Source organism: Leucoraja erinacea, chromosome 32 (assembly GCF_028641065.1).
Source record: "Leucoraja erinacea ecotype New England chromosome 32, Leri_hhj_1, whole genome shotgun sequence".
Classification (NCBI taxonomy): Eukaryota; Metazoa; Chordata; class Chondrichthyes; order Rajiformes; family Rajidae; genus Leucoraja; species Leucoraja erinaceus.
Genome location: NC_073408.1, coordinates 25,428,351 through 25,438,405, shown reverse-complemented (window position 1 = coordinate 25,438,405; position 10,055 = coordinate 25,428,351). Strand labels below are relative to the sequence as shown.

At 48.8% G+C, this 10,055-nt stretch overlaps 1 protein-coding gene across 2 annotated transcripts in view; it reads right to left on the bottom strand.

Annotated features, from left to right (window-relative positions):
• Positions 1 to 2,445: 2,445 nt before the first annotated feature.
• Positions 2,446 to 10,055, bottom strand: part of barx2 (BARX homeobox 2) — a 74,944-nt gene continuing 67,334 nt past the window's right edge. For both annotated transcript variants that reach the window (XM_055660928.1, XM_055660929.1), the window contains exon 4: positions 2,446 to 3,885. In XM_055660928.1, the coding sequence (XP_055516903.1) occupies positions 3,751 to 3,885 (135 nt within the window). In that variant the 3' untranslated portion in view covers positions 2,446 to 3,750. The remainder of the gene's footprint in view (positions 3,886 to 10,055) is intronic.

The following is a 10,055-nucleotide window of genomic DNA, read 5'->3' as shown; positions in this document are numbered from 1 at the left end:
GACGTCACAATGTCCCCCCCACCAACGGCACAGTGAAACAGAATATTCCACCACCTTCCAGTGACGTCAGGGGGAAGGCCTCATTTCAAAAACACACCATTGGGGAAGCATTTATGGGCCTGTCACACTTGGACGGCCTAATCTGCGAGTTTAGAAGAGTGTCTTCGACCTTCAAACTCGCAGCATGGTCGACACGTGGTCCTAGGAAGTCCCATGGGGTCACTGGAACTCTCTTTCATGCTCGAGGGAAGCTCCCAAATACTCAAGGCCTCAGCTAAGTCGCGGAAATTTTTTCAACATGTTGAACATTTTTCCACGAGTAAAATTTGATCGGCATGGTTTTTTTTAACTCGTAGTGCAGTGCAGTGGGGTCGCTATTTAGTTACAGGCAGTCGAGGGCAGCCATAGGTAATCTCCTTCACTGACTGGGCATTTTGATCGGCTCATTGGAGTTTCCAGGACCAAGGAAAACTGACCGGTAGGTAAAATGCCCTCTAAACTTTATTAAATTCCTTAAATGTGCCTCCACTCTGTCTCCCCCCTTCTCCCCTTTTCTCTCTCCCCTCTTTCCTCTTCTCTCCCTTTCTCCCCTCCCTCCACCTCTGCACTCTCTAAAGGACTTACCGTACACTGTGCAGCTGTCTTACCTTCCTCTTCATCGAGGGTGTGAATTTCAGATAGCACTCCCTCGCTTTCCCTGGGCCCCACCTTTGCGGTGTGTGTGGATGTGTGTGCGTGTGTGTATATGCGTGTGTGTATGTGTGTGTATGTGTATGTGTGTGTGTGTGTGTGTGTGTGTGTGTGTGTGTGTGTGTGTGTGTTTGCAGATAGCACTCCCTCGCTTTCCCTGGGCCCCACCTTTGCGATATGTGTGTGTGTGTGTGTGTGTGTGTGTGTGTGTGTGTGTGTGCGTGTGTGTGTGTGTGTGTGTGTGTGTGTGTGTGTGTGTGTGTGTGTGTGTGTGTGTGTGTGTGTGTGTGTGTGTGTGTGTGTGCGTGTAAGTGTGTGTGTGTGTGTGTGTGTGTGTGCGTGTGTGTGTGTGTGCGTGTGTAAGTGTGTGTGTGTGTGTGTGTGTGTGTGTGTGTGTGTGTGTGTGTGTGTGTGTGTGTGTGTGTGTGTGTGTGTGTGTGTGTGTGTGTGTGTGTGTGTGTGTGTGTGTGTGTGTGTGTGTGTGTGTGTGTGTGTGTGTGTGTGTGTGTGTGTGTGTGTGTGTGTGTGTGTGTGCAGTCGGTCGATTCAGCTCGCGGTTTCAACACGGACTGTCGATCCAGCTTGAGATTTTCCAGGCGAGTGCTCTCGAGCTTGAAGGTCGAAGACACTCTTCTGAACTCACAGATTAGGTTGCCCAAGTGGGATAGCCCCTTTATTCTAGTATACCTATAAAAGTATCATCTTGACTGTCTGTATGTGTGTTGTATGTTTTGTATCTTCCTCAAAACGCGATATTTACAAATTCTGACACATTTTGACCTCCATGCCGTTATCAGGTTCACTTAACTTTTGATGCTATATTTCATGTTATTGATGATCAAAGCTTTAAAAAAAGCCAAATTTAACATGAATCTTCCCGTTAAAATCCTTCCTGCCAGCTTCCAACACACTTCGATACAAAGTTGCAAGACAGGCACACTCTCAACTTTTCACCTCAATGGGATATCACAGCTTGAACAGGAGGGGCAGGGCAAATTGGTATTGCAATTGGAACTACTGTGGCAGGCAGGGTAAGTGCAATAGAATGTTTTTAAAGTCCACTGTGCCATCATAGCTCCTGGCAGGACAGGAGGGGGAGGGTCAACTGGTATTGCAATTGGGAAAGTGCAATTTTTTTTAAAGTCCAGCACCTGGGGAGGCAGGGGAGTGCTGGAATCTTACATTCGGCAATGGGCTGAGTTGGGGGCAATGCCTCCCGTGGGGGCTACGGGGTAATGGTGCAATACTGCATTGGGGAACGGGTTGCGTTGGGGGACCAGGCCTCCCGTGTGTCACAGACCCAACAGGTCCCACTTGATCTAGTAAGATCTAAAACTGCCTTTCTCAAGATAGTTCCTCACTTGTCAAAAAAAACGTCAGCATGCACCACATTAGTACCATTAACAACTTATGCAGTCTACAGATATTTGTGCCATTGATTTTTATATCTTGTTTAAAGTTCTGTGTGCATTCAAGTAAAGAGTCTCCAGTTTCAGTGTAATAAGGAGCAGTGCTACTTACACTCCTTCCAGAAAATCTGCTTCTAGTGCCTACCTCCCCCCCCCCCCCCCCCCCCCCCCCCCCCCCCCCCACACTGACCCACTTCTGACCCACTTCTGACATGGACGATGACAGCCAGATTCTCCCTCCCCTCCCACATTGTTCCCACTCCAGCCCCAAGGAGATGACATTAACCCTGGCATTGAATAGAGGCCCCGAACTTCACCACGTCACCACGTAAATGGTAGGGAATTGAAGAATGTAGGTAAACAGAGGGATCTGGGAATAACTGTGCACAGTTCCCTGAAAGTGGAATCTCATGTAGATAGGGTGGTAAAGAAAGCTTTTGGTGTGCTGGCCTTTATAAATCAGAGCATTGAGTATAGAAGTTGGGATGTAATGTTAAAATTGTACAAGGCATTGGTGAGGCCAATTCTGGAGTATGGTGTACAATTTTGGTCGCCTAATTATAGGAAGGATGTCAACAAAATAGAGAGAGTACAGAGGAGATTTACTAGAATGTTGCCTGGGTTTCAGCAACTAAGTTACAGAGAAAGGTTGAACAAGTTAGGGCTTTATTCTTTGGAGCGCAGAAGGTTAAGGGGGGACTTGATAGAGGTTTTTAAAATGATGAGAGGGATAGACAGAGTTGACGTGGAAAAGCTTTTCCCACTGAGAGTAGGGAAGATTCAAACAAGGGGACATGACATGAGAATTAAGGGACTGAAGTTTAGGGGTAACATGAGGGGGAACTTCTTTACTCAGAGAGTGGTAGCTGTGTGGAATGAGCTTCCAGTGAAGGTGGTGGAGGCAGGTTCGTTTTATCATTTAAAAATAAATTGGATAGTTATATGGACGGGAAGGGAATGGAAGGTTATGGTCTGAGCGCAGGTATATGGGACTAGGGGAGAATATGTGTTCGGCACGGACTAGAAGGGTCGAGATGGCCTGTTTCCATGCTGTAATTGTTATATGGTTATATGGTTATATGGTTCCTTTTCCCTCCTCTAATCTGAATGGCACCCTAGACACAGAACAGCACGGTAAAGACACAAAATGCTCGAGTAACAGCGGGACAGGCAGTATCGATGGAGAGAAGGAATGGGTGACGTTTCGGGTCGAGACGCTTCTTCAGATCCCTGTACTGGGTGGACAGGGACAAGTACTGACCCTCAACACGGCCCTCTCACTGCCCAGACCTGCTTCACTCACAGCCGCCACCCCCTGCCCCTCCTGACACAACACTGCTGGACACCAAGTCACAACTGAAGGGAAATAAAGCACATATTTAATCAAAAATGAAAGAACCGATGATTGCACCGGTGAAATCAATAGTACTGGAACAGTGACTTTAGCAGAATAATACACAATATTTTATTTAAATCTCCCTTATACACAGAGCATTGATTCCCAGCTCGCATTAAATTAAGGTCATTATTTACATGCTGTGATATGCGGGCAGCAGGCTGGTACTCCTGCATTCTCTCGCCACCACTGCAGCCAGTGCCCACTGTGCCAGGGCACTCGCAGAGTGAAAGAACGTCGTCTGTTCCTCGTCCCTCAGGTTAGGCATGGTTGCTGCTCCTGTGCTGACCTGGCCTCTTCCTCAGCCTCCACCTCCTCTGTTGTGGGGATGGAGTTTTTCTTTGGCCTCCCCTTGGGTTTGGTCGGAGCCTCCTGCCCTCCTCTCAGCACCTGCATGGAAGAAATGCGGTCCAACATCAGGCAATCGGGGGACATGTAAAGCCCATCCATACACTCCCCGGGTGAACATCTAATGTGCACAGAGCAGGCAGGCTGGGTGGGGCACACAGTGTCTGTTCATCTGGACAATACTGCTGTTACTTCCTGATATTGCAGCAAAGAAATCCACCCAGTCTCACTTGCCCAGAGCCAAACCTGAGCGTAATTAATGATAAAACTTAAAGAACCAGAACTTTAAAATATTGGAGGAATTGTGGACGCAATTGGTAAGAAAGTCGGACAGGATTGAGTGGGCGCCAAGTGCCCCATTGGTACCATAAAGTTGGTGGAGGAGGGTGACGAGAAAGAAACTCCAGAGGCAGCCATCCCACCAGCTGCAGAAGAACATTCAGTGTACACCACTGACTGGCATCATGGACACGGCTGTACTGATAATAAATGTAGTGACTATTGCTAAAAAACAGCACAGAAGCAGGCCCTTCAGCCCACCTCATCCATTCCGACCGTGATGTCTGTCTACACTCATCCCAATTGCTTGCATGAAGCCCATATTCCTTTGCCTCGAGTCTGAAGAAGGGTCCCGATCCATAACGTCGTCTGTCCATGCCCTCCACAAATGCTGCTTGACCCGCTGAATTCTTGCAGCACTTTGTGCCTTGCAAGATCCCAGCATCTGATGTTTCTTGTGTATTTCTTACCAAATACCTGTCCAATGCCTTTTAAACTTTTGTCATTTTATCTGCCTCTGAAACCTCCTTTGACAGCTCTTGCAAAATAATCACCACCCTCTGTGAGAAAAAACATACCCCTCAGATCTCCTTTAAATGTTTTCCCTCTCACCCTAAACCCGTGCCCTCTACTAGAGTCCCTGCCCTGGGGATTAGGCTCTGATTATCTATCTATGCGCGGCTGATGGCAACACATGTCACCCACTCAACCTCACACACCGGGGTTGCTGCCATTCACTGACAATTGGCATCTCTCCCTTAACTTTTCCACCCGAGAGCCACAATCTCAAGCACCATCCCCTCAATGAGGAAAGTAATTCATAGCCCAGGATAATGCCCTGCCGCTGAGAGTGGACAATCAGAGATACAGCACGGAAGCAGGCCCTTCGGCCCACCGAGACCAGTGATCACTCCATACACATGCACTATCCCACACACAATTTTACCAAAGCCAATTAATCTACAAACCTGTATGTCTTTGGAATGTGGGAGGAAACGAGATCCCAGAGAAAACCCATGCAGTTACAGGGAGAACGAACAAACTCCGTACAGACAGCACCCAAAGTCAGGATTGAACCTGGATCTCTGATGCTGTAAGGCAGCAGCTCCACTGCTGCGCCACCGTGCAGGCCCCAGGCCACTCCTGAAAGGCCTTTTGCTCCTTCAGTGAGGGAGTGCTGTCTCTCGTGAGCTGGGACTGACTCAGCTGGACTGGAGGAGATCCTCGTGTTAAGGAGAATGAGGAAAGATTGTGAGACAGCGGGTAACAGGGATAAGAGCACTGTCTCAGCAGCCACCTCCTCCTTCTCGGCTCTGACTCAATTTGCCCAGTTGCAGCTGCATGAAAAACCAGGATGTATGTAGTTCCTGAAGGAATCTCCAGGATCTTCCACTGATCCTGAACTGGCATATATGCAGGAAGCCAGTCAGTTGGTGGGACATGTCCTTCCCTGACAGAATGTGTGGGTCAAGTGGTGGTGAGCCCAGTGCTGGGGGCAGGGAGGGAAGGGTGAAGACAGCACAGGAGGACAGGAGTTCCCTGAGGATATCTTAACCGGCATTCAGTTGGGAATACGTGGGCAGAGCGATGATTCCAGGACAGGATGTCCTCCCTGGTGCCAGGGAGATGTCAGCCAGTGGAGCAGAACCTCCAAAGGCTAAAGGGCCTGTCCCACTTGGGTGTCATTTGCACATCACGCAGGTGGCGCACAGAATTTTGTGAATCCGCACGTCACTGACCACGCCACCACTGACCACGCCACCACGTCTCACCACACGCCACCACTGACCACGCCACCACGTCTCACCACACGCCACCACGTCTCACCACACGCCATGCACGCATAATGCACGCCATGCGAGCTTCACATGTAAATTATGTCGTATCGTGCGTCGTGACGCGTAACTGATGTCGCGTAAATGACGCGCAAATAACGCCTGAGGGGGAAGGTCCTTTAGGCCTCCTGTGGCCACTCTCAGATTAGAATGAGGTCCAGCAGGCACATTATAGGAAGGGTGGAAAGGGATTACACTGCAGGTTGTCAAAGGTGGCAATTAGCAGATACTGGCTGGTGCCACAGACCAGTCACCACACAGACCAGGACAGAGTCAGGGTGGAGCAGTCAGTCGGGGGGGGTGGGGGAAGCTCCTGATTCCAGGTTCATTGTCACCTCTCTGGGGAAACCCGCGCACTTGTGGACGCATTAATGCTGCGACATGCCAGTGTGCCAGGAGCATGGGCAATGGTGCAGAACTTGCAGTGAGAAACGAAGCTTGTAGTGAATTGGAAGATAGCACCAGAGCAAGAAATAGTGATAAGTGCAGTCAATAGTTAAGAGTGCTTTATTATCATATGTACTGAAAACAGACCAATGAATTTCTTACTTGCATCAGCATAGCAGGTCTGTAAACACAGTACTCAAAAATAACACAATAAACAAAAGATAATTAAATAAATGTAAATAAACAGAGGGTGGTGTGGGGGGGGGGGGTGGGGGGGGGGGGGGGGAGGGGGTAGTGTGGGGGAGTGAGGTGGTGTGGGGGGAGGGGTTGGTGTGGGGGGGGGTGAGGTGGTGTGGGAGAGGGGATGGGGTGGGAGGGAGGCGGTGGTGTGAGGGGGAGGGGATGGTGTAGGGGGTAGGGGGTGGTGTGGGGTGAGGGGGTGGTGTGTGGGGGGGAGGGGTGGTGAGGTGAGGATGGGGTGGTGTGGGTGGGTGGGGGGGAAAGGGGGAGGGGTGGGGGAAAGGGGGAGGAATGGGGGAGGGGGGTAAAGGGGGGGAGGGGGGTGTGTGGGGAGGGGGATGTGTGGAAGGGAGGGACTCCACTCAGTGGCCACCGAACACAGCACCACACAGTACCTCCCATACTCCACACATCGGCTTTCCCAACACCACACAGTGGCTTTCCTGACTCCACTCTTGCGGACTCAATCAGCACGGCTTGTTTACTCAGCCCCGCCTCCGGGACTTTATTCTCCAGCGGGTGCCGGAAGGGGCGTTACCTTAATGGTGACTGACAGGCGAGAAGACCAATCTGCTGATCTCAGGATTTTTCAAACCTTCATATGTTTTCTCATATTTCTCCGATCGGAACAAAACTTGTTGGGTTGGAGCAGAGGAGGACGGTGAGTAGGGTGGCAAAAAAATATTGGGTAGCGTTTTCGCGCAAGTTTAATTTCAAATGAAGGCGTTGAAGAAAGGCTTTGATGGTGTTTACTTTTGAGTGGTCAAGATGAGAATTTTAGTAATAGTATAGATGTCCTGAAACAATGAATTACAGATATGTAAACATAGTAATCTGTAAACACCAAGAGTCAAGAGTCAATAGTCAATTTAATTGTCATTTGGACCCCTTGAGGTCCAAACGAAATGCCGTTTCTGCAGCCATACATTACAAACAAATAGACCCCAGACACAACATAATTTACATTTTACATAAACATCCATCACCTTGCTGTGATGGAAGACCAAAAAAAAAATTTATCTCCCCACTGCACTTCCCCCCCCCCCCCCAAAGTCAAAGCCCCCGGCTGGCGATGGCGATTATCCCGCGGCCATTCCAAGCCGCGCGGGACGGTGATGTTAGGCCCCGCTCCAGGAGCTCTTCGACCCCGCAACTCGGGCAGGAGAAGTTGCCGTTGCAGGAGCCCTGAAAAGCGGTCTCCATCCAGGGACCCGTGGGCTCCCGGTGCCGCCGTCCGCCAGACCCGCAGTTGCAGCCTCCGAATCAGCAGCAGCAGCAGCAGCAGCAGCAGCAGCAGCGCTCCACCACTGCTCCACCCGCTCTGGACTCGGCCAGCTCCGCGACGGTGAGGTGAGTCGGCACCAGAGTCCCCGGTCTTCTTCTGTTGGAGGCCGCTCCTCATTGCAGCCCCAACGACAACGGAGACCCAACAAGAAAAGGTCGGGTCTCCCGTGCAGGGAGAGATTTAAAAGTTACCCCCTCCCTCCCACCCCACCCCCACACACACACCCCAACAAAAAATAACAAAAACTACATATAAACATAGACAAAAAATAATAAAAACGCGGACGGGCTGCAGAGGCCGCTGCTGACGAGAGTCGCGCCGCCTACCGGACCATAATAAATGGCAGAAAAAAGCTCCGTAATAAACAAACTAAATATTGCCAATTAAGGGTTCTTGAAGAAAAGTGGGGGAGCCAAAAATGAACGCGTTGAAGAAAGGGTGTGATGGTGTTTAGTTTTGAGATACAGCATGGTAACAGGCCCTTCGGCCCACCGAGTCCACGCCGACCAGCAATCATCTCGTACACTAACCCTATCCAAGACACACTCGGGACAATTTACAATTTTACCAAAGCCAATTAACCTACAATCCTATATGTCTTTGGATCGGAAACTGGAGATTCCAGAGAAACACAGGTCATGGGGAGAATGCACAAACTCCATACAGACAACACCCATAGTCAGGATCGAACATGGGTTTCTGGCGCTGTAAGGCAGCAACTCTACCGCTGTGTCTCCGTGCCACCCAGTGTTGGTTGAGCAGCACATTGTAGTCTTGTGCAGATGTACACCCACTTAAGCTCTTTCCTCCTTTCTTTGTATTCCTCAACGGCCACCTCTGATTCTATCCGCTTAAAACTTGCATGTGCTTCCTTTTTCTTTTTGACCAAATTTACATCTTTGGTAATCCAAGGTTCCCTTGTTGGTTCTAAACTTCAATCAACTGGCATTTAAACAACTCCCACACTTTAGATGTGGACTTATCGAATAACAACTGCTCCCAGTGTACCCTCCATATAACCATATAACCATATAACAATTACAGCACGGAAACAGGCCATCTCGGCCCTACAAGTCCATGCCGAACAAATTTTTTTCCCTTAGTCCCACCTTATAACCATATAACCATATAACAATTACAGCATGGAAACAGGCCATCTTGGCCCTACAAGTCCATGCCGAACAAATTTTTTTTTTTCCCCTTAGTCCCACCTGCCTGCACTCATACCATAACCCTCCATTCCCTTCTCATCCATATGCCTATCCAATTTATTTTTAAATGATACCAATGAACCTGCCTCCACCACTTCCACTGGGAGCTCATTCCACACCACCACCACTCTCTGCGTAAAGAAGTTCCCCCTCATATTACCCCTAAACTTCTGTCCCTTAATTCTGAAGTCAAAATTCTGAAGGCACCTGCCTGCACTCGTACCATAACCCTCCATTCCCTTCTCATCCGTATGCCTATCCAATTTATTTTTAAATTATACCAATGAACCTGCCTCCACCACTTCCACTGGGAGCTCATTCCACACCGCCACCACTCTCTGCATAAAGAAGTTCCCCCTCATATTACCCCTAAACTTCTGTCCCTTAATTCTGAAGTCATGTCCTCTTGTTTGAATCTTCCCTATTCTCAAAGGGAAAAGCTTGTCCACATCAACTCTGTCTATCCCTCTCATCATTTTAAAGACCTCTATCAGGTCCCCCCTTAACCTTCTGCGCTCCAGAGAATAAAGACCTAACTTATTCAACCTATCTCTGTAACCCTCCTGGGCTCCTGCCTAATAGCGAGAGCCAGGATGTTTAGGCGCTAAAAATCTCTGAAATAGGCCGGCAAAAAGGCACAATAAAATTACAAAAAGGGCGCGAAAAAGGCATTTATTGACAAAAAAGGCATAAAAAGGCATTTATTTCCACCACCAAAATATGGTTAAATATGATAATTATAAAGGTATATTACATTATATGACCAAAGTTGCCTGGTTACACATAACTACCAGTTTTTTTTTCAAATTATCTGGTGTTAAACTATGGCGTCTGTCAGACAGAATATGCTGCAGTTGAGAAAAATTTATTTCAGCTGAGGTCACTGGTGCATACCTGAAACAAGCTACAAACTCTACATTCATGTCGATATCTTGTGCATTACAACTACCTTTGAGAACTTTAGCTATGTTTTGT